Here is a 24,229-nt window from a genome sequence, read left to right on the forward strand (position 1 = left end):
TTAGCTCTGCCAGGCTGTGCTGCTCCTCAGAGCCTTCCACCCATGGCATCGCTTTGTTCCCTCAGTTAACAAGCTCCTCGGGAGCATCCACGAGTATCACGTCAGCAGCAGAAATACTAAAACTGACCCATAGATTAGCGTAGCCCCTACACAAGGAGGATGTGAGAATTCCTGAGGTGCCCTACACTGTCAAAGCACAGTAGGCTAGATTTAATAAATCCTGTATCTTCCCCTCTCACACAGAATGTGTCTACAGTGAAGATATGGAAGGAGGACAATTTAATGAATCAAAGAGGAAGGGAACTGTGGGAGGTGGGCGTGGAGAATGACGGAATAATGGGAACATGTGACCAAAGTATATTACATACCTGGAAAATGTTATAATGAGCCAGGTGTGGTGGTTCAATCTGTATAGTTCTAGCAGTCAGCAGGCCAGGCGAAGGATCCCAAATTCAAAGCTAGCCTACACTATAGAAACTATCTTAAATGTCATAATGAGACCATTATTTAGTATAATTAATATATATTAAAAATAATTTTGAGGTTTTTTTTTTCGGAGACAAGTTTCTCTGGCTATCCTGGAACTACCTCTGTAGACCAGGCTGGCCTCAAAATCAAGAGATCTACCTGCTTCTGCCGCATTTGCCACCAACACTCAGCTAAATAATAAATTTTTAAACACGCCAATGAAAAAGTTGTGAACAATTAATAGGGGCTATAAAATAAATGTGATTCATGCTAGTGAAGATCACTGACCTCTCCCGTGGGAAGGATAATTCTTAGGCTAAGGCCTAAAAGACACTGAGGATTAACGGTCCAAGAACCAACAGTGTTTGAGTGGACACAGTAGACTCTGGCTGAGCAGTGAGTGCAATGGTTAAAAGTTGCAATAAATCCAGAAAACAACAGATAAGAATGAAGTGACGGAAGCAAAACAAAGGTGGAATGTTTCTTGGGTGCCATGGTCTAGTTTCCTTTTCCTTTTTTGTCCTGAAGGGGATAAAAATAATCGCTGAATGTTTGCAATGGGAGAAGGCCACACACAAGATAGCTCTTGCAGCAAAAATTCCTGTTGGTGGTGATACCAGTCTTGTGTGTGTGGTGTGTGTTCGCACATGCTCACAGAAACACGTGTTATTAACAGTAAGAACACCTGAGAACAAGTGGTGAAGGAACTGAATGAACAGAGTTCCTCACAGAACCAGCTTGGTTTGAAGAGTCAGTCTTGGAAAACATGGAGACTAAGTGTGGATCGCCACACATCCAGCCACACTCATAAAGCTGCTGCTGCTTGACCTCACTGGAGTCCCTGATTCCAACACTCACCCCGCTGTGGTGGGGGTGAAACAAGGGAGTGGTTGACTCCTATTCCTGGGCCCCCACTACATTCCTGTTCTTGTCCTAACATTCTCCACTTGCTGTTCCGAAAGAAGTAGAATGGGACCGAGATCACAAGATCCAAATTCGAGTCCACCCCTGCAATTCCATTGCTACGTAAGTTCGAGCCATGTTTAAATCTTCACGAAGCAGCTACTAACCTTGTCTTTCCTTCACACTGCTTGTCTCCCTCATACTGTAGCATAATGTAGCCACCTTGCTTTACTTGCATCTGTAATTGATGAGGTTCTAAATCTCTTTCAAGCTTCAAGGGCTTTTAGTGTCTTGAGGAATGATTGCTAAGTGGTTAACTACACAGGAACAAAATTTGTCATTTCTCATCAGAACCATGGCTCATTAGGCCCCAAATTGTCATTGGCAGAAAAACTCAAGGGTATATAGAAGGCTGTAGAGGTTGTCCTTGATGTCAGCTTCAAAGGCTAGTGACAAAATACACATTCTTGATAGGGAGGAGCAGTCGTGTGCTTCCTTTGTATTTATTTATTTATTTATTTATTTTCATTCACCTACCCGTTAAAGCCGGTCAATCTTTTCACGCTAAACTTTGGCGGGAGTAATTTAACGGGAGATGCTGCATCTCTGAGTTTAACACTATCTTGTTAGGATTTATTCTCACTACTGTGCATTTCTCCCCAGCCTACTATGGTCATTCTGAGGGCGGTTTATGGCTGTCCGTTACACGCACACCATCGACTATTTTACCAATCACTTACTAGCCACGGTAAACAGTTCTTCCTACGCAGCGCAAACAGCTTTAGAAGGAGTTAAATGAAGTCTTTGCTTCAGGGGTTCATGTTGTGGCCACTGTCTATGATTCATGATTCTTCGGATGAGTTATACAGTTAGAACTCCTGTATTTTGCCGTGCTCAATCATTTTGGGGAATGGGCAGTAAACCTGCCTGATAGGAGATCTAGGATTAGCCAGAAGAAACCTCAGAACTACACCAGGAGGAGCCGTTTCCCACATCCGGCTCGGTCACTTCCGGGCTCCGGAACCAGGCGGAACCTTTCCGCGGCGCCTCCGATAACAAGCGCCGCGGGGACACTTTAGGACAACGCACACCAGCCTCCGCGTGCCGTTTGCTTGGAGCAGCAGAGGCGGATGTGGACGTTCTGTCGACTTCTTCCTTCACCGTGAGCGGGATGGATGTGCTGGCGGAGGAGTTCGGGAGCCTGACCCCGGAGCAGCTGGCGGCGCCGATTCCGACGGTTGAGGTAAGCGCGGTGCTGGCAGGCGGCGGAAGAGGCTGGAGGCGACCGGGGAGGCGTTGCCGGGAGAGCCTTGGTGCTGACGGGGGCGGGCCCTAGGCTTCTGCGCATGCTCAGAGCTGCGCGCGTGCGAGTCGACGCGGTCTGGAGTTCGCGTGTTGGGGTAGCCCGAACGGAATTCTCTGCAACGTCCCGGGTTTAGAAACTCAGCGGACGCCTCGCGGGTGAAGCATTTCTAGTGCTGAGGTGCACTGGCAAGAACTGGTCTGCCCTCCCGTTCTTCCGTGGGGAACCAATATCATGGCGTCCCGCAGCCGCTGCGGTGCTCCCAGTAAATGTGAATCCCACGCTGTCATCGTGTTCCTTTTAGCCCAGAGTTTCTTTGGACTGCAGACATTTTTAACTGCCTGAATATTTCCCCCAAGTTTTGATCTTGACTGGCCCCTATAACTTTTTTTTTAAATCAGATTCTCAAGAGTTAAAGAATAGTTGCTTTGTAGTGCAGTTATGGGCATGATTAAATTCATTCTGAGATGTATGGAGGTACATACAGTGTTTCTGAGCCTCGAAATCTTTTTTTTTTTTTTTATTTTTCGAGACAGGGTTTCTCCGTAGCTTTTGGTTCCTGTCCTGGAACTAGCTCTTGTAGACCAGGCTGGCCTCGAACTCACAGAGATCCGCCTGCCTCTGCCTCCCGAGTGCTGGGATTAAAGGCGTGCGCCACCACTGCCCGGAGCCTCGAAATCTTTGGCATGGAATGGGGGGATTAGGATTGAAGATGGTCAGGGGAGAAATCCAGACAGAGTGTCAGGCTCTGCCTGGTTTCAGAGAAACCGAAATAAATCGTTATAGTGGGGTAAAACGAAAGGTCCTGATTCTGAAATGCGTTGTCAGAAGGTGTTAGGCTTTCTCCCTAGGAATGACAAAGTACCTTCGAAGTGTTTAAACTGGGTGTCCTGACTAGTAGTTGTACTGAATGATAAAACGTTCTTAGGGCCCAGAGAGGTGTCTTAAGGGTCGAGTACTGCTGGCTGCTCTTCCAGAGCACCCGAGTTCCGTTTTCACACTTAAACAGGGAGTTACATGTAAACAGGGTGTGCGGGCACATGACTTTAATCCCAGCTTTTGGGGTGTGGAGGTAGGAGGTTCTGTGGCTCAGAGGGAGTTCCTGAAAGTCTCTTAGGGAAAATACCCATTATTTGCCTCTGTGTTTGGCTTATTTCACAATGTTTCTTTTTTTTTTTTTTGGTTTTTCGAGACAGGGTTTCTCTGTGGTTTTGGAGCCTGTCCTGGAACTAGCTCTTGTAGACCAGGCTGGTCTCGAACTCACAGAGATCCACCTGCCTCTGCCTCCCAAGTGCTGGGATTAAAGGCGTGTGCCACCACCGCCCAGCCACAATGTTTCGTTACTCCTAGTCAACAGGATCTGCTCACAGGCCTGTCTGTCGCCTGTAGTCCATGCAGCTAAGGGTAGTTAAGAATATGGCCAGTACAAATGATAAACTTACTTAAAACATTATGAGGGTATTTTGTTTTTTTCTTTAAATTTTTTTTATATGCTCCTCAAGTGTAGATCACAGTGTGGCGTTCCAGTGTTAATGTTCCTTACAGTTGTCTTAACTGCTTGCGTCCGTTGGCCCTCTGAACATCGTAGCTCAGTGAGTGGCTGTGGGGCTCACAGACCACTACAGTGCTCTCTGATCTTGGTGTTCCCCGCCCCTGACTCAGCATTTGAACCACCGTAGCCTTGCTCACAGGAACCTGCTGCCGTCTCATGCAGTAGTGTCCCCACACTCCTCACCACGTCTGACCCATAGCGAGGCATACACATCCTCCGTGTTCTCAGCCCCACCAACTCCTTCAACCCGTGTGGGCCTGCTCTTCTGCATACTCTTCTCCCGACACCTACCCAGTGTCTTCCATTTGCTTACACGTCTCCCTAAGTCAGGAGGCTCGTCCACTTATTTGCTTGTTTGTTTTAAGTTGGTAGGACACTGCCAATAAGTAATCAAGATCAGCAAATTATCAATCAATAATTACTTGCCCCCGAGCTTGAATAACTTCTCTTACCATGCTATATAATATGAAGGAAACAAATATGCTAGAAATGATTAACTCAAATAAAAAGGGGCTCCTGTCTAGAGAGCTGTAGAGGAAATATAAGTTAGAAAGTTGGATAGTAAATAGCCAGCTAAAAGGAAATGACATTTTCATTTAATTCAGCACATTAAAATATTACTCTAATAAGTACTGTTCAGGTAAATTTCATTAGTTATGAAGTTGTAGTTTATAAAACTCAATGAGAATCCATACTAAATCAGTATAAATGAGTGCAAGTCAATTTCTGAGTCTCCAGTGTCATTTTAGGCCTTTTTTTTTTGGCAAAGCCAGTAACTTTATTCATTCAGGAAAAATGTCAAGACCTGAGGAGCCCACTACAGAGAATTAAGACTGGAGAAAATAACAGTATTAGAAACACAAGGAACTGTGACAGATACTGTAGGATGGGGTCAGTGCCTTCCTGTGGAAGTCATGCGATAGACACAGATACTGTAGGAAGGGGTCAGTGTTGTAATAGGAGCAGCGGGGCTGCGTCCCCAGCACCCCGGCCGCCTGGCTAGCTTATACCCCGAAATAATTACATGGACACTGTATTCTTTTAAACACTGCTTGGCCCATTTCTATCTAGCCTCTTCTAGGCTAATTCTCACATATTAATTTAGCCCATTTCTAATCATCTGTGTGTAGCACCCCAAGGTGCGCTTACCGGGAAGATTCTAGCCTACGTCCATCCTGGGTCGGAGCTTCATCGCTCACGTCTGCCCGGGAGACTGGAGCATGGCTTCTCTGCTCCAGAGAACAGAGCTGTCGAGTCTGAGCTCACTTCCTCTTCCTCCCAGCATTCTGTTCTGTTTACTCCTCCCACCTATGTTTTAACCTATGAGGGCCAAGCAGTTTCTTTATTGCTTAACCAATGAAATCAACAGATTGATATATGACACTCCCACATCAGGTCAGTGCCTTCCTGCAGAAGTCTCGCGATAGACACACAGATACTGTAGGAAGGGTCAGTGCTTTCCTGTGGAAGTCATATGATGGAGAATTTATTTTATTTTTTTTTAATATTTATTTATTATGTATACAATATTCTGTCAGTGTATATGCTCGCAGGCTAGAAGAGGGCACAGATCTCATTACAGATGGTTGTGAGCCACCATGTGGTTGCTGGGAATTGAACTCAGGACCTTTGGAAGAGCAGGCAATGCTCCTAACCTCTGAGCCATCTCTCCAGCCCGAGAATTTATTCTACAATTGGGAATGAGAAAAAACAAGAAAGTAGATGCATACAAGAGACAAAGTCTCACAGCAGGTAGAACAAGCAATGGTGGGAAAGAAGTTGGAGGAATAGCCCTGACCAGATTCGAGAGTCTTTGATATATCTCTGTGTTCAGAAGTATCACCCTGACGTCTGTCCCTGAGTGTGTCTGTCCAAATTCCCCTTTGTTATGTGGGCACCAGTCATATTGAATTAGAGTTCATCTTCTGGCAATTTCTGAACTGTCTACATTTTCCAGAGTCCTATAGGCCAGGTTACATAAATGTCAGCAAAGGAATTTAATTCAAGCTGTAATTGTTTGCTCTTTTTCTGTTTAATCAGATATAATGCAACTTAATATTACACAGATATTGAATGTTTGTTGCTTTGGTTTTGATACTTGCAAATACCCAAACAACTGTTACCCAATACATGCTTTAGGACATTTCCTTCACTCTAAAAGTTTCTCTTACAATCTTTTCAGCTCCCTTCCTCCCCCCAAAGAAAGCAAAACAAAAACCATTCTTGCTTTCTATTATCAGAGGCTGGCTTGCCTGCCTTCTGGGGCCTCCCTACATCCTCATTTTTAGATGTTAGAAATTCTTGCTCTCTCTCTCTCCAGTTTTTGAGACATAGTCTCACTATGCATTCCTGGCTGCCATACAACTTAGTATGTAGACCAGGCTGGCCTCAAACTCACAAAGATCTGCCCATCTCTGCCTCCCAAATGCTAGGATTAAAGAGTATATCCCTGCACGAGGCTTTTGATCTCATTTTGTGCAATTTTTTTCCATTGCTCCTTAGGTAATTTCATCGTCCCTTGGTCTTAATAACTATTGCCTAATTTACACTGTTTGTAAGTTCCAGGCATCTGCTGCCCATTTGACATTCCTCTCTGAATGTCTGATTGGAATCTCAGACTAAGCCTGCACCAACCAAACTCCCAGCACCCCCAAACCCTGAAAACCTGCTGCTCCTACACACGTCCCCAGCACCCCAAACCTGAAGACCTGATGCTCCTGTACACGTCCCCAGCACCCCAAACCTGAAGTCCTGCTGCTCCTACACACGTCCCCAGCACCCCAAACCTGAAGACCTGCTGCTCCTACTCACATCCCCAGCACTCATCTATGCTGGCCCAGTTCCTCTCCCTCCTCAGACCAGAAACCCTGCTGTTCATTTTACCTTCACTTTTTCTCAGGGAGCCGTGTAGTCTCTTGTCAAATCTCACTGACTTTGCTCCAGATCATGCCTCCGAGCTAACAATTTCTCATTTTCTGGTTGTCCTGTTATCAGCCTGTGTTCCTGCAGTCAGCCAGTTAGCGCAGTGACCTTCCTGCTGCCTGCCTTGCTCATTAGCACTCAGCATCCAGAATGATCTAGTTAAGAGGCACAGAGCTATCACGTGACCCTTCCACTCAGAACTTTCTAGTGGCTCTCAGGTCCCTGAAGTCAAAGCCAATCTTTGCTTGCCACAAAGCCCCCGTTGTCCGGGGCCTTTCCTTAGGAGCTGAGAAGAGTGAAAAGAGGCTGCCATGTTACGTAGTGGCAGAAGGCCAGTCATACAGCTTAAGAGCGGAGGAGTCCTTCAGTGCAGGAGCAGACACCGGTGTGAGCTGACCCCTGAGTCCTGGGGAGCTGGACTTGGAAAGAACTCTGGTTCTCTCACCACGCTCAGACAGACTACAAGCCTCACTCAGATGTGCCGTGAGAATAAACGTGAGAAGTGTTTGGGATCTTGTCATCAAGAAGAGGCTGTAGTATATGTAGTATATGTACCTGTGGTACATGGGGGCGTGTTTATGTGCATATGCACATGTATAAACATTCTTACAGTAGCATTTACATGATAAAATTTCCCCCTTTTGCTTTTCTTCCAGTGTACTGTGGTAAACTTAGTGTATCAAAATAATTGTTTTTTTTGTTTGTTTGTTTTTTGTTTTTCGAGACAGGGTTTCTCTGTGGTTTTGGAGAATAATTGTGTTTTGTAGTTACTGCTGCAGAATTCTCATGGTCTTATTGCTTGGTCCACAGGAAAAATGGAGGCTGCTTCCAGCATTTTTAAAGGTAATTATTTGTTTGATTTTAATAATAATTGATTATAACACAATAAGTCTTTGGATGGTCCTTTTAATTTTTTTGTAACTAAATGCATTTATTATTCTTTCCCGTACTTGTATTTGAGAAACTTTGGTTCCTGTGGCCAGAGTGACACATGTCACCTGTGCATTATGCCATCCTTCATCCTTTCTTTATTCTTCCGTGTTTAGGTGAAAGGCCTTGTGAAGCAGCATATAGACTCCTTTAACTACTTCATTAATGTGGAGGTAAGCATCGGATTCCAACTGGACGTGAATTGAGGACCAGTTGGAAGTCGGAGTTCTGTCCCTAACCTTGACTTCTGCTGCAGATAAAGAAGATAATGAAAGCCAATGAGAAGGTCACGAGCGACGCTGACCCCATGTGGTACTTAAAGTAAGAAACCAGCTCCTCTTACGTTTATTCTGATTGCTTTTGTGAGCCTGTCCTGGAACTAGCTCCTGTAGACCAGGCTGGTCTCGAACTCACGGAGATCCACCCGCCTCTGCCTCCCAAGTGCTGGGATTAAAGGTGTGCGCCACCGCCGCCCGGCTCTGATTGTTTTCTAAATACTGGCGTGGCTGTACTTGCTGTCACATCTCTTGTACAGCTGTTATTTTACCCATTCAGTAAACTAATTGTCAACTGCTCACATTTAGCTTTTAATTGATTGTAAATAGAATTTTAATTGAAAAGTTACTAAAACTTGTAGTTCTTCTAAGCTGGCCTTTCTTTTGATGAGTTATAGATATAGAAAAATCATTGAGAAAAAGAAAAAGTTCTTAGTATTCTTTGCACAGCCTGTGTTACTTCCCTGTCTGTGATCAGACCCCAGTCCTCAGAACCAGGGAGTTAATTCATGGAGTGCTGCCTGCTGAAGTATAGACCTGACCTGGTGTTTTCCCATTCACCCTGTTTCTTGTAGCAGAATCAGCCCCTGGCCCTCTGTTAGGCTGCCTTTCTCTTGTTAATCCCACCACACAAGAGTAAAGACCCAAATTCTTTGGTCAAATTATGCAAGCTTTATTTTCTGTCATATGAGGCTCTCTCCCTTAAGTGGGGTTTGAGAAAATAGCATCGAACATAGGAGAAAGAGAAGAAAGTGGGGTTCATGTAACCCCCAAAACTGCAAGACTGGTAGACTTTCAAGGGTTGGTGGATTTCCAGGTGAATTTTGGTTACCTAGGCATTTAACTGAACATTTCAGAATTATTTCACAGAATTAATCAGGATGGAAGTTAGGGCATAGAATATAGAACATGTCAAATTCCAGAAAATGGGTCAAGACCTGGTCAGATCCAAGTTTTTCAAAAAGACAGGGTTGAACTTACTTTGGCCTGTAATAAGATGGCTTTTTATCATAAGACTGAGTCAGGATGTTCCAGATCCTCCACTATATTTAGGTGTGAGTTTGTGTATAGCTGAGCGCAAGTGCCCTTGGAGGCCAGAGAGGACTTCAGATTCCTGGGGCACCATTCCTGGGGTGGTGCTGGGGACCCAACTTCAGGTCCTCTTCAAGGGCCCTTGAATTGCCAAGGCACCTAGGTGTTCAAGGCTGCGATTGTGTTTGTTGTTCTCCAGAATCTGATAGTCTTCGGTCTTGCCTGGTGGTTCTTGGCCATGACACTTATGACAGAGTAGTCTGACAGTGAAGGAGAACACAAAAAAAAATAGTCCCCCCACACTAGCTCTGAATAGGGTATACTAAGGTTTTTTTTTCTTTTTGAGGGGTTCTTTATTTAGGGGAGACTCACAGATCACAGTCCTCTGCACAAATGAGGAACAGGAACCAAACCCAACATCTAGGGGAGAGAGACAGAGAGAGAGACAGAGAGAGAGAGAGAGAGAGAGAGAGAGAGAGAGAGAGAGAAAGAGAGAGAGAGAGAGAGAGAGAACGTACACACAAAGTGCACACCTTTTCAGTACCCAAGGTCACACCCAACCTGGTCCAGCCTCTCAAAGGCCATTGGCTGAAGGAGGTTCCCCAGCATGAGGAAATTTTGCAAAGGGTCCTTCTGAGTATTTGGAACTAACTCATGATTAGTTTAAGTTACACACTTTAAGCCATGTTTCTGCCATTTTTTCAGAGGATACAATTGCCAACGTCCTTTGTGGCTGGCGATTTTAACACTGTTTTCTTAGTTAATGTGGTGTCTGTCTTTCAGAATTCTCTGTTGTAAGAATACTATCTTTTCTTTTTATAATAACTACCTACAGGGAGATCCTTTGGACAACGCAAATCTCAGTATTTTCACCACTAATTTTATTTAATTCTTTAAGAAAAATTTATTGTGCCTGGGATTGAACCCCTAACTTCATGTTTACAAGACCGGTATTCTACGCTGAGCTGCATACACAGCTCCTCACTACCGATTTGATGGTTCTTATCCATAATACTACTCTGTGATAATTATAAGTCTCCCCCCCCCCCTTTTTTTTCTTTCCGAGACACTGTTTCTCGCTGTAGCCCTGGCTTCCCTGGAACCCAGTCTGCAGATCAGCCGTCCTCAAATGCTGGGATTAAAGGCGTGCACCGCCACTGCCTGTCATTCCTTCAGTTTCTAATGTTCCCATGCCCTCGTTGTGCCTTTTGTATATTATATTTTTATCAGTCCAGTGTAACATGAGGTCCTGCTTGTTGTGGTTTCTTTCCTGCCCGGTTCCCACAGTCGTTAGGCCCCAAAGAATCACACAGAGTCTGCATTAGATATAAACTGATTGGCCCATTCTTCCCAGAATACTCCTGTTCTTTTTGCCCCACCTCTACTTCCTGTCTGGTTTTCCCACCTACCTACCTACCAATCAGAGTTTATTTAAAACATGATTGACAGAATACAGACAATTCTCCCGTCCTAAGTCCAGGATCACAGTTTTTAGTTTTTTCTGTTGTTTGTAAGCCTGCATTATTATTCTCTTACTTAGATTATTCTAACTTTGCCATAGGGAAATTCTTCAGCTTGATTCCATGTCCTTCCAAAATGGGCTCTTGTGATATTTCAACAACCACTTTACTTTCTGGAACCATAGGCTATACTATATATTTGTTGTGTTTTTCTTTGTCCCCATCAGGGAACCAACCATTCCTTCAAGGTGCCTTATTCTTTTGTTAGAAGGTTGTACTTACACATCTACATATGACCACTAAGGCAGACAGCATTAGCAAGTAAATGTACATACACTAACATGTTCATGCACACATCTATGTCCTATTCAGTTAGTTTGCATTGGAGACTTTAGACTGAGGCCCCTGATTCTTGGCTCACAGTACCCACTCATTCTAACAGTCTTCCCTTCCTTATCCTGACAGTGAGAAATGGGGCTCATAGATCTGTAGTTAATTTTTAAAAATTTCAACCTCAGGTTATATACCAGGTGACCTCACACTGATATGTCTGCAAGAATGTTCACTAACTAGAGGACAGTCGTATACTGGACTTCCTGCCTTCAGCCTGACAGGACACAAGGAAACTGCTGTTTCCTAAGGACGCTGTTCTTTCTTCCCATTTCAGAGCAGTTACATTGTTCCTTGGTAATTCAGTAAGATTTGTGCTTCATTCTGGGTTAATTTCAACTCTGTCTTTTTGACTGCATCACAATACTGTCCTTAGAGGAGTTAGACCTGTGCCAAACAGTATCTTCAAAAGCTGTTGCTTCCTTCCTGATTCTTTCCACCCAGTTTCCAGCTGCTTCTGGTAGTTAGAACATCACTACTTTCCCATTAGCCTCCCTCCTTTTACACCAATGAGTGTATATTTTTGTCTCTTAAGTCCACCTTTTTGTTCAATTCAACAAAAACTCGAATGCTCATATAGCACAGGCAATGCCTTACACATTGCTGTTCTCATTGGGTGTTATTTATATAGAACCAGCTCTAATATTTTTCTATTAAAACATACTTTATCTTTTTTCTCCTTTTTATTCTTTGTGTCTTCTTCACCATGCATCTCCATTCATTCAGTTCCCTGTCCCTTCATGTTCACCCTCTGCCCTCGCAACCTCCCTCACAAAATAAAATAAGTGAAAAAGAGAAGAAAAAAAAACCTTGTCATGGAATCTGTAGTATGACACAGTGAGTCACACAGTAAGCCCTTTTGTTCATATATCTTTACTTGAAAGTGTTACCTGCGTTATCTTCTGAAGGTATACCTAGGAGAGCAGAGAGGTGGCTGTGTAGATGGCGTGCTGACTTGGGTCCTAGACCCTCATGTGAAAGCTGGCTGCAGCAGTGTCTGCATCTTACCCCAGCACTGGGTGTGTGAAGACAGGCTGTTCCAGAGCCTGAATGTAGTTAACTCAGCTGACTAAAATAAGGTACGGGACTGGAGAGATGGCTCAGCAGTTAAGAGCACCGGTTGCTCTTGCAGAGGACCTGGGTTCAGTGTCCAGCACCCACCTTGTGGTTGAGAACCCTCTTTAACTCCAGTTCCCAGGGAGCCAGTGCCCTATTCTGGCTTCTGCAGGTGCCATGCATGCACACAGTGCATTGACATGCAGATAGAATACTCAACACATAAAATAAAAGTAAATCTTTAAGAATACTCTAGAAGCAGCAGCCCAGCATTAGTGCCTTGTCTCCAGTGCACCTGTGCACACACGCACTCACAGACATACTTCCATAGCATTTCCCTCGTTTGCAAAGTTATAGGAACTATCACGTCCAGAATAAGTCAGCCATCACCTCTGTTTGTCGTCCTCAGCAAGGGGTGCCTTTCAAAGACTCAGGGATCACTTGTGTATGTTCTTAAAGACATAATTGATGAAAGAAATTTGCCTTTCAGATATCTTAATATCTACGTTGGCCTTCCCGATGTTGAAGAAAGTTTCAATGTAACGAGACCAGTGTCCCCTCACGAGGTAATTGTGCATCTTGCCTTACCTGAACTTGCTTGTTTTGACCTGGAGTCTGCTCTGCTCTTACTGTATACTCTTTAAGATTTTTGTTTTAATTGAAGCTGGGTCCTCTGGAAGAGCAGCTGGTGCTCCTAACCTCTGAGCCATTCCTTTATCCCCACATAAGCAAATTTTATTGGCCAGGAATAGGAAATTTAAAAATTTAAAATCTGAGCCACTGTTGGAAAAGTTTAAAGAAATTTAAACTTGACTTTCAGTGGAAGCAACAGATGAAATTTAACACAAAGAGTTGTGTGGGTAATGTTCAGAGAAATTCTGTCTTGAAGCTGTAAACCGCCATATTAACATATGCGGTGTAGTAATGTGAAGGCACTGGAGAATTTGTGTGTGCTTTCCTGTGGCTTAGCTGAAGGTATTCTTTAGCTTGTTATCACGTCAAGTTAACACACATCCCAACAATTTCTCAAATCCCCCTGATGATTTAAAAGCTGGTAGCATGGTGTGATGAGTCTTTGTGTATAGTTCTCTCTTGGGAAGGTGTTTTATGGTGTAGTTTTTATACTTTTCTTACCTCTGTGATAGTTCACAATTTTGAACCATGTAACCAGCCTCATTGATTAGTCTTTATGGGTGGATTTGCAAGGAGCAGTCTGATTGTTGTAACCATGTGGAAACAAACATAACGTGTCATTTGCACCAGGTTGATGAGAAGAAAATTACTCTTCGGTTAATGTTCCATCTTTGGACTGGCAGGACCAGGGATGTTGTACCAATATGTAGGCCAGTACACGATGTCATCCCCTTCTTGGGGAAAGTTCAGTTTGGCGTGGGCCGTGCTCCTAGGGGGAGCTCTGGAGAGCAGAGGGGCAGTAATTGTGATTTGTTGCAGTGCCGTTTGAGGGACATGACGTACTCTGCCCCCATCACCGTGGACATTGAGTACACCCGAGGCAGCCAGAGGATAATCCGCAACGCCTTACCCATTGGCAGGTGAGAAGAGAAGTCGCTGTTGGAGCCACTGCCTGGAGCTCAGCCCCATCACGTGATCTTGAGCAAATTAATAAGTCTGCTTTGCCTGACTCCCTCAGGAGTGTTCCGGAAGCAGTAGCTATCTCGTGGAATTCCTTTGTGGATCCTTAGAGTAAGGGCCAGGCAGAGCTGTGGCTCTTATTAATTGTGGAACGTTTTGTAAGGCTGGGGAAATGCTTTCCTTTTCTTCTCCCGACACTAGCAGTGGGTGCTCAGTAGGTCAGTTAGGGTTTCATTGGATTCTCCTGCACCGCCCTTCTTGCTGCCTTCCATATGTACTTACCCTGGACATTGATGTGTCACAGTAGTTAGGGAAGAGTTACTGTCTCCCAGAAAGTTGGAAATAATGGATAGCACCAGCTAGGATTTTGGAACGTGCTTTTCCTAATTAGGGACATATGTTGAGGCTTTCGTAGAAATAGTTAGGACCAGGCTGGCCTCGAACTCTCAGAGATCCACCTGCCTCTGCTTTCCGAGTACTGGGATTAAAGGTGTGCTCCGCCACCACCTGGTTTTGGTTTTCTTGAGGTAAACCTTGTGTACCTAGATTTTTTTTTTAATTTGTTGGAGAGTGTAGCTCATTTACATCTATTGTACACACACATACAGAGACACACACACACACAGTTTACATGTGTAGAAGTAGATATTTGCATATATTTCTGTACGTGTATTCTGGACTTGAAATCTTTCCAACTTTATGTTTTTAGTTTTTCTGCTTTGCATCACGTTGGATTAATGGGAGCTCTTTCTTTCCTACCTGCTCTGGAAGGCATGCATATTATTTCTGGCTATGCTACTTTAGAAATAAACTGCAAAACTTAACAGAGTTTGAGTATAATTCTTTACTATTCTTTTAAGAAGAGTAACATCTTAGAAAACTTTGACATGGGTCAAAACCTTGACTTTTGTTATATTATGTTTCTCTTGTCTTGCTTTTTAACCCATAAATTGAAAATCATCGTTGTTTTATAAAGTTAACATTTAGTTACATTTCTGTGCTTTTGTTTTGCTTTTTTATTTTTTTAATTTACTATTATTTTACATGTATGGGTGTTTTGTCTACATGTATGTATGTGCACTACATGTGTGCTTTGTTCTGAAGGAGGGCAGAAGGCAGCAGATCCCTTAGAGATGGGTGTTAACATACGCCGAGTCTTCTGGCAGAGTCTTTAGTGCTCTTGACCACAAGCCATTATTCCAGCCCCTCGTTTTTCATGTCAGACTTTGGCTTGGTATTTATTTTCCATCTTCTGAAGATAGAAACTTTCTTCTAGAAATTTCATTAGTGAGGGTCTTACTAATTTTTAGTTTCTCTGCGTGACCTCCGTGTGGCACTAAGAGAACACCCAGATGTAGGTTGTTCTCTCTTGGTCCTTCAGGTCTGTCAGTCTGCTCAGTTTCCTTAGGTAATCTGCCTGTGCTCTGGTTTTACACCTCTCTTCCCCTTTGCTGTGTTGCGTGTTTGGGTGTGGTCCTCTATTATGTATAGATAGTACTGTGAAGGCTTTCACACATCTCAAAATCCATTGCCTTTCCCCTTTTCCTAAGTTTTTCTAGAAGTCTGAGTAGGTGCGCTTTAGACTGTCTGGCTCTTACATGGTGCTTACACTCCTCTTTCCAGAATCCGCCTCCTAGTCTTCCTAAAGTAACATTCTTGACAATTTCTCCACTTAGTACTCCTCTTCTCAGCTGGGCCATTGCTGTTATCCAGCACCGTTGTAGATTTTTGTTATCTGTGCCAGAAAATATGTGTGGGAATCTTGGGTCTTCCCTGCTCTCTCGTGGAATCTCCTAACCTCTTCTAACATGGTACCCAGAGGTGCAGGCCCCTCTGCTGTGTGTTCTCTGTGTTTTTATGCCCCAGTCTGTGCATAATAACGTTTTGTTTGTTTGACTTTAAACAGAATGCCCATCATGCTACGAAGTTCAAACTGTGTTCTGACAGGGAAAACTCCAGCAGAGTTTGCCAAATTGAACGAATGCCCGTTAGACCCAGGTATGTGTGATGGCTTGGGTGTACCCTCCCCCGCTTTCCTGCTCTGTCTGTTTTTCTGGTGTTCTGCTGTAGCCTTTCTGCCTTTTAATGAGGTTGGGAAGCTGTTCATAAAGTTCTGAAGGTTTGGTACCAGCCTTATTCTAGATTTCTAAAAATGTGCGATTCTTTTGTTAGCTTTAAATCTCAGTAGCCTAACTTCTGATTGTTGTCAGGGCTTGTTCTTCTCTTTCTGCCTTTGTTCAGTAGTTTCTTTTGATATACTTGAAATTCTAGACTCTCTCAAAGTTACTGTCTAAGCTATTCTGAAAAGACCCCAGTAGCTTATTACAGTCTATGTTAAATATAGAAAAGAGAAAAATGAATTTTTTTGCTGTTGTTTAAGCTCTTAAAATATATATTTTGGTGCTGATTTCTAGACAATTTTTGACAAAATTTCAAACAACAGAATGTAGAGGTTTTCCAAATGCCATTATGTAGGATTTAAATTGGCTGATATCTGCTTTACTTGAACTCCTTGTGTCTGGGAGGTTTTTGTTGTTGTTTCCTTATTCGTTGTTTTTAAGGAGACATGGCCTTAACTTACTATATAGCTAAGGCTGGCCTCGATCACCTGATCCTCTTGCCTCTATCTCCCAAGCCCCCAGCTTACAGGCATTTCCCACCACACCTGGTTACTTTTAGAAAGAATTTAGTAAGAATCTTACTTTGCTAGACTCTAACCAAGGTTTTATAAGTTAAATGTTTTACCTTGACTTTGCTTATATTTTGCACATCAAACCTCATTCTGTCCTGAATTATGTGAAAAACTGTAATAACTGCCCATTACTTTTATTCAGTATGAACATTATTTTGGAAACCTAATCATGGTCTACTGTTGTTCCTGATCCGTTAGAAAAGTCGTAGCAGGTATCAGTTTCCACTGAAGATCCCAGGTCATTCCTGTGCTTAGGAGATCTAAAATTCCATCTGTTTAATTCCAATTTTTTTTTTTAATCTGTCTGGTATGCCTGCTGGCTTGGTAAAATATGTGGAAGTTATAGATGGTTTTTCTGTTACCATTGTACTCACCTTGGCCAAAAGAAGGTTGGGGGAAAAGGGGTTTATTTGGCTTACACTTCCAGGTCACAGTCTCACATTGAGGGCAGTCTGGGCAGAAGCTCAAGCAGGGTCTGCAGCAGAAACATGGAAGAATTCCCCTTTCTGCTTCTGGGCTCATGTTCCTCTACCTGTCTTCTGTAGCCCAAACCCACCTGCTTAAGGAAGATCCAGCTCTCATGGGACAGTCTGCTGAATGAAGGCAGTTCTTCATTTGAGGTTCCCTCTTTAAACAACAACAAAACTAACAAGTCCCTTCACCCCCTCATCAGCTAGACACACACACACACACACACACACACACACACACACACACATCACTGTTAGACCACAGCTTTTCCTTTCTGGTTTGTTCCCAGTATCTCATGTTAATAAAATAATACAAAATATACTGCAACTGTTTAAGTTCCACAGTCTTTAAAATTGGAGCGCTTTAAAGGTTCAAGGTATTTTTAAAAATTCAAGGTTTCTTAATGTGTGGGCCTCTGTAAAGCCGCAAAAAAAAAAAAAAATTATATTCTTCCTTATTCCAAGGAGGACAGGGCACAGTTGTCATCAGATCAAAACACAATCCGAATCCAGCAATGTAAAGAGTTCAGTGTCTGACTTCTGAGATGCATCGATGGTCTTCCGGCTCGTGGTCTACTCCGTGTCTCTGGTTCTGCCATCCGTAGATCATAGCTTGTTAATAGGCGCAGATCAGTCTCACTGCTCACCTGCCATGTCCTTGGTAGACATCCCACTATCCAGGCATCTCCACCAACGACCTCTCTTGGTCTCTCTTTGGGGACTGTCATACTTGCGCATGGTGCCAGCCCTTCTCTTCATGACTCCGTCAGTCCCGTAGTTTTGATGCTGCCAAACCACTACCACACAGAAGACTTAAATATCAAGTTCCGCTGCCAGCTTGTGATGCAGGCTTGGTCCCTTCTGGACCACACCTTCTGTATGCTTACTCTGGGAACTTACTTCCTAGATTCCTCATTAGTGATACTGGTCTCTCACTTGTCACAACTGCTTCTTAGTCCCAGATAGCCAGCCTTCATTGTCACAGTAAAACAGCTTTCACTTCCACAGATTCTTAATGGAAAAATACCACACAAACAGCCCTTTGCTTCCTCTGAATCTTTACAAACCAGACCCCATTGTCTGCCTTTTCCGTCCTCTTACCTTCCAAGCATCCACAGAACAAGTCCCCTCAGACCGTCGAGGTCAGGTCCACCACAGAAACACCCGTCCTAGTTTTTCTGTCCTGTCCCGCTGCTTTGGTGAACACAGCAAAAGCCACTCAAGAGGTTTACTACTCTTCCAAGTCATAATCCCTCATTGAGAGGAGTTAGTTCAGGAGCTAAACCAGAAATCACGAGGGAACACTGTCATTGGGCTTGCTCCTGGGCTTACGTTCCTATTTCTTAAGACTCAGGCCCTTCTGTGTAGGGAGGGGACACTGGGCTAGACCCTCTCAGATCAGCAATCCAGACAGTGCCCCGGAGACTTGCCCACCAGGCCAGAAACATGGAGGCAGTTCCTCAGCTGGGCTCCCCTCTTTCCAGCCTGTCAGCTTGACAACAAGACTAACCAGGGCAGCAGAGCAGTCAGATCCACTGTGTCTTCAGGAGGTAAAACCAGACTAACCAGGGCAGCAGAGCAGTCAGATCCACTGTGTCTTCAGGAGGTAAAACAAGACTAACCAGGGCAGCAGAGCAGTCAGATCCACTGTGTCTTCAGGATATGTGCTGACATGGCTGTCGGGTCACAGAATGGTGTCAGCAGCCCCTCAAGGTCACGGCTGCTGCTGCTGAAGCCAAGGGTCATAGGCGCCTGCTGCAATCTGAGCCTGAGAGGCGGGCACAGGAGTTCAGAGCCAGTCTAGACTGGTATTCTGGAGACCACGACGGCACCTACTCACACTGGGTGCGGAAAGAGGTGCTGAGCTTTTCTTGTTCCCTTTGGGCAGGTGGCTACTTCATTGTTAAAGGAGTCGAAAAAGTTATTCTTATCCAAGAGCAGCTTTCCAAGAACAGGATCATCGTGGAGGCGGATAGGAAAGGGGCCGTTGGAGCTTCAGTTACCAGGTATGGGGAACAGATGGTGTTTTTCAAAATATTAATCATTTCAGCAATAGTGGGTGGGTTCCTTCTCATGTGGCGGGGACAGTGTTTCTTTCAATAGTAGATAGTATATTTAAAATTCATCTGTTGTATAAGTCTGTAAATACAATATTGATTTCAATGTTGGACATGAAGGTGGCATTTGGAAAGGTACTGGTTAATTTAAGTTGTGTACTTTATTTATAGCATTAAAGAAACTTAAGGAAAAGACAGAAAAGCACTTCAAGGTTTTCATACTCCTTTTTGGGCTTTTTGTAAGTAAGGACTGTTTGATGTATAATATTGCATGAACTGTACATGGACTGAGCATGCTGTTGTTAGCTGCCCAGCATAGCTTTCTTCAGATGCACCTGTTGTCTGCAGCCGCAGCACCTGTAGGGTGATCTGGAACTCGGGGGTTATGCGGGCAGGAAGAATGTAGCCTAGGTGAGGCGTCAGAGTGCAGTAGTTCTCTTCTACGGCCTGTAGTCACCTATAGCAGAGAGTGCTGTAGTCTCTCTTCTACGGCCTGTAGTCACCTATAGCAGAGAGTGCTGTAGTCTCTTCTACAGCCTGTAGTCACCTATAGCAGAGAGTGCTGTAGTCTCTCTTCTACGGCCTGTAGTCACCTATAGCAGAGAGTGCTGTAGTCTCTTCTACAGCCTGTAGTCACCTATAGCAGAGAGTGCTGTAGTCTCTCTTCTACAGCCTGTAGTCACCTATAGCAGAGAGTGCTGTAGTCTCTCTTCTACGGCCTGTAGTCACCTATAGCAGAGAGTGCTGTAGTCTCTTCTACAGCCTGTAGTCACCTATAGCAGAGAGTGCTGTAGTCTCTCTTCTACAGCCTGTAGTCACCTATAGCAGAGAGTGCTGTAGTCTCTCTTCTACAGCCTGTAGTCACCTATAGCAGAGAGTGCTGTAGTCTCTCTTCTACAGCCTGTTGTCACCTATAGCAGAGAGTGCTGTAGTCTCTCTTCTACAGCTTGTTGTCACCTATAGCAGAGAGTGCTGTAGGCTTCTTTCCCATGGAGAGGCAGCTGACAGTAATGGCCATGTCCTGCTTATCCAAGACTTAATAGGAACCACTCAGTTTCTATGGTATATTATGCGTTTTTTTTATTTTTTTGTTTTGTTTTGTTTTGTTTTGTCTTTTCAAGACAGGGTTTCTCTGTAGCTTTGGAGCCTGTCCTGGAACTCGGTCTTGTAGACCAGGCTGGCCTCGAACTCACAGAGATCCGCCTGCCTCTGCCTCCCAGTGCTGGGATTAGAGTTGTGCGCCACCACCGCCCACCGTCACCTTATATTATGTGTTTTAATTCAGGATGAATGATACTGTTTCTGCTTCATGGCTAAACTCGGGGTCTCCTTGACTGTGAGAGTCCTCAGCACCCTTCTCTTTCAACTGCACAGAGTTTTGGAGCCAGAGCATTCTGGATTTAATCCTGAAGGTGTTTTCTGCACGTGATGCCACAGTGGGGATCACGTAGCTTCTCTAAGTCTCAGTTTCCTCATACGTGATTCCTTAGAGGGAACTCTTAGTACATATGGTCATGTGGAGATTAGAACTCGTGTGTGCCACATGATAGCAGTGTAGTAGGCAACCAGTATGTGTTACTGTTACAGCTGCACAGAGCTTTTGCAATGTTTGGTAGTCTGTTAGGATTTTCCTTCCTGAGACACGGACAGAAGGAGCTAAATGAGGGCTTTTCACCATGTGCTGATACTGTGGGCAACTCTTTTAGATTACTAATTTTAAAATTCATTTCTTAGAATGTGCTCTGACACATTTTGAAATTTTTCTCTTCAAAAAAAATCAGTCATGAATATATGTCCTACATTGGATCAAAGTAATTCAGGTAGAATAAAAATGACGTAAGTTAGAAGCTGGGCGCTATGGCACACAGCTGTAACCTTTGCCCTGAGGAAGTAGAAGGAGGAGCAGGAGTTCGAGATCGTCCTTACATAGCAAGTGCAGGCCAGCCTGGACACAAGACTCTTCCTCACGAACCAGCCAGCATCACACAGCGGGAAGGGAAGGGGAATTAGGTCAAAGGGAGAAAGGCACTCCTTCATCACAATATTTCCACCATAGTCTTGAAGGTGGAGAAACAGTTGTAGTGTTTTTAAGTGTTCACAGAAGTGGCAGGAACTTGTGTAACTTTGAAAGCCAATTAACTAGGGATGATTTTGTTTGTTGAACAGCTGAACACACAGGGTACTGATCTTTGCTATTGGAGTTCCTGCATAGGGATGCAGTTTAACTGCCCATGTTTCTTCATAGCTCCACCCACGAGAAGAAGAGCAGAACCAACATGGCTGTGAAGCAAGGGCGGTTTTATCTGAGGCACAACACCTTGTCTGAAGACATACCCATCGTCATCATATTCAAGGTAAGGCTGCTGCTCTCTTTCTGAACACTGAAAGAATTTCTATCAAAATTAAATTATTATGATGGTGAAAAATTAAAATTTTTTTATCACATTTTATTTGTTTTTGTGAACATGTGTGTGAGTGTTGACATATATATATATGTATGAATGTACAGTCTGTAGTGTATGTATATCTGTATGTGTTTGTGTGTATATATGATGTGTGTGTGTATGTCTGTGTCTGTGTGTATATCTGTATGTGTGTGTGTATGTATGTGTTTGTGTGTATATATGATGTGTGTGTGTGTGTCTGTATGTGTTTGTGTGTATGTATGATGTGTGTGTGTGTAGGCCGGAGGATTTGTAGAAGTTAGTTCTCTCTTTCCACTGTGTGGATTCTGTATGAATGCAGCTCATCAGGTTTGGTGGTAGCACCTTCACCCACCTAACCAACTCACCTGTCCTAGTGGTTTTTTATTTTTGTTTTTTTCTATATAGAATTAGGTAAGGTAGAATTGGACAGGTAAGGGTTCCTAGGAGTATCATATCTAAGTTGTATATTATTCTTTTGTTTGGTTTTTTTTTTTTTTTTAGGAGATACCAGAGTGTAGAAAGGTATAGTCATGAATAAGCCTTTCTCCACCCTCTTCTTAACCATAGAGTGCTACCTAGAGATCCCACTACCAGTTTCTCATGAGCCTTTCAAGGGGTAGTTTACAGATTCATGAGTAGAAATAGATCTGTTTTGTCTGTGTGTGCAGTGCAGATTATTTCTTTCAGCTCTGTTTTTGGTCTTGTAACTACATCTTGGGTGTGGTGTAATGTTTGTATGTGCAGACTTTGTTTCTCCTCTCTTGCCATGTAAGATACCAAATGACAAAAGCAGCACCCAGGACAAAGTGGTCTGTTTTGTAGTTCATCGTGGCACGAAAACCAACATGGCAGAAGCCTGAGGCAGCTGGTCACGATCTTTCATAACGTCCAGGACCACAGCTCAGGGTGTGCTGTCACTCAGAGTGGCTGTGTCTTCCTATCTCAGTAATGTAATGAAGACAGGTCCCACAGCATGCGCAGAAGCCTGCTCATCAGGTCGACAGTGGGGATTAGCCACCATACAGGCCTGTTAACAGACTGTTCCACCTGTAGCAAGTCTTTTTGTGTCCCGCCAGCCAGCTCCCAAATAACTACGCAGAGACTGCTTATTAGTTATAAAAGCTTGGACTTAGTTTAGGGTTGTCCCATTAGCTCTTACAACTTAAATCAATCTGTTCATGTTATCTACATTTTGCCTTGTGACTTTTTACCTTACTTTCCTCTTCAACCTCTTGTCTCCTCTCCATCTGGCTGCCGACTCTGCCTTTCTTCATTCCAGAGTCCTCTGTCCCTGGAAGTCACACCTAACCTCTTTCTGTCTAGATAGTGGTCATTCAGCTCTTCATTACACCAATCACAGCAAATAAATCTTTGCACAGTGTACAAATATCCCACAATATGTTTCAGGAGCAAGGACATCTACAGGATCTATCTTAGGAAATTCCAGACCTCTTCTTTTTTATAGGCGTCTAGATTGTGTTGTTTCTAAATAAACATGTGTCTTTACTATTGAACTGGATTTTTAGGCTTGTTTAAGGGTTGGCTTGAAACCTGAAAAGCTATTTCCTGTAGAAATGCTTAATTGATATTCTTCTCTGAAAGTCCTGTGGTTTGTTTTACACGGTATGAGGTGTGAATATGTATTACACGGATCTCGATGACTAACTTGACTAATACAGAGCCCAGATGGTTCCAGGGAGCACAGCCTAGCATACCCAGGTGATCTTAGAGACAAGCAGTGGTTCCAGGGAGCACAGCACCGCATACCAGGTGATCTTAGAGACAAGCAGTGGTTCCAGGGAGCACAGCCCTGCATACCAGGTGATCTTAGAGACAAGAGATGGTTCCAGGGAGCACAGCCTAGCATACCCAGGTGATCTTAGAGACAAGCAGTGGTTCCAGGGAGCACAGCCCTGCATACCAGATGATCTTAGAGACAAGAGATGGTTCCAGGGAGCACAGCCCTGCATGCCAGGTGATCTTAGAGACAAGCGGTGGTTCCAGGGAGCACAGCCCTGCATACCAGGTGATCTTAAAGACAAGAGATGGTTCCAGGGAGCACAGCCTAGCATACCCAGGTGATCTTAGAGACAAGAGATGGTTCCAGGGAGCACAGCCCTGCATACCAGGTGATCTTAGAGACAAGCAGTGGTTCCAGGGAGCACAGCCCTGCATGCCAGGTGATCTTAGAGACAAGCGGTGGTTCCAGGGAGCACAGCCTAGCATACCCAGGTGATCTTAGAGACAAGAGATGGTTCCAGGGAGCACAGCCCAGCATACCAGGTGATCTTAGAGACAAGAGATGGTTCCAGGGAGCACAGCCCAGCATACCCAGGTGATCTTAGAGACAAGAGATGGTTCCAGGGAGCACAGCCCTGCATACCAGGTGATCTTAGAGACAAGCGGTAGTTCCAGGGAGCACAGCCTAGCATACCCAGGTGATCTTAGAGACAAGAGATGGTTCCAGGGAGCACAGCCCTGCATACCAGGTGATCTTAGAGACAAGCAGTGGTTCCAGGGAGCACAGCCCTGCATGCCAGGTGATCTTAGAGACAAGCGGTGGTTCCAGGGAGCACAGCCTAGCATACCCAGGTGATCTTAGAGACAAGAGATGGTTCCAGGGAGCACAGCCCAGCATACCAGGTGATCTTAGAGGCAAGAGATGGTTCCAGGGAATACAGCCCAGCATGCTAGGTGATC

General features: G+C 44.2%; 1 protein-coding gene across 1 annotated transcript in view; it reads left to right on the forward strand.

Moving 5' to 3' along the window:
• The first annotated feature begins 2,424 nt into the window (after window positions 1-2,424).
• The window catches only part of Polr3b (RNA polymerase III subunit B), a 103,956-nt gene continuing 82,151 nt past the window's right edge, over window positions 2,425-24,229 (forward strand). Inside the window, exons 1-9 of the mRNA XM_041674642.1 lie at window positions 2,425-2,614; window positions 7,959-7,991; window positions 8,195-8,251; window positions 8,335-8,399; window positions 12,782-12,857; window positions 13,744-13,844; window positions 15,791-15,882; window positions 18,935-19,052; window positions 21,349-21,457. Coding sequence (XP_041530576.1) covers window positions 2,543-2,614; window positions 7,959-7,991; window positions 8,195-8,251; window positions 8,335-8,399; window positions 12,782-12,857; window positions 13,744-13,844; window positions 15,791-15,882; window positions 18,935-19,052; window positions 21,349-21,457 — 723 coding nt within the window. The 5' untranslated portion in view covers window positions 2,425-2,542. The remainder of the gene's footprint in view (window positions 2,615-7,958; window positions 7,992-8,194; window positions 8,252-8,334; window positions 8,400-12,781; window positions 12,858-13,743; window positions 13,845-15,790; window positions 15,883-18,934; window positions 19,053-21,348; window positions 21,458-24,229) is intronic.

This window comes from Microtus oregoni, unplaced genomic scaffold, assembly GCF_018167655.1.
Source record: "Microtus oregoni isolate MIOR12 unplaced genomic scaffold, Mior012 000001F_ref0000356, whole genome shotgun sequence".
Classification (NCBI taxonomy): domain Eukaryota; kingdom Metazoa; phylum Chordata; class Mammalia; order Rodentia; family Cricetidae; genus Microtus; species Microtus oregoni.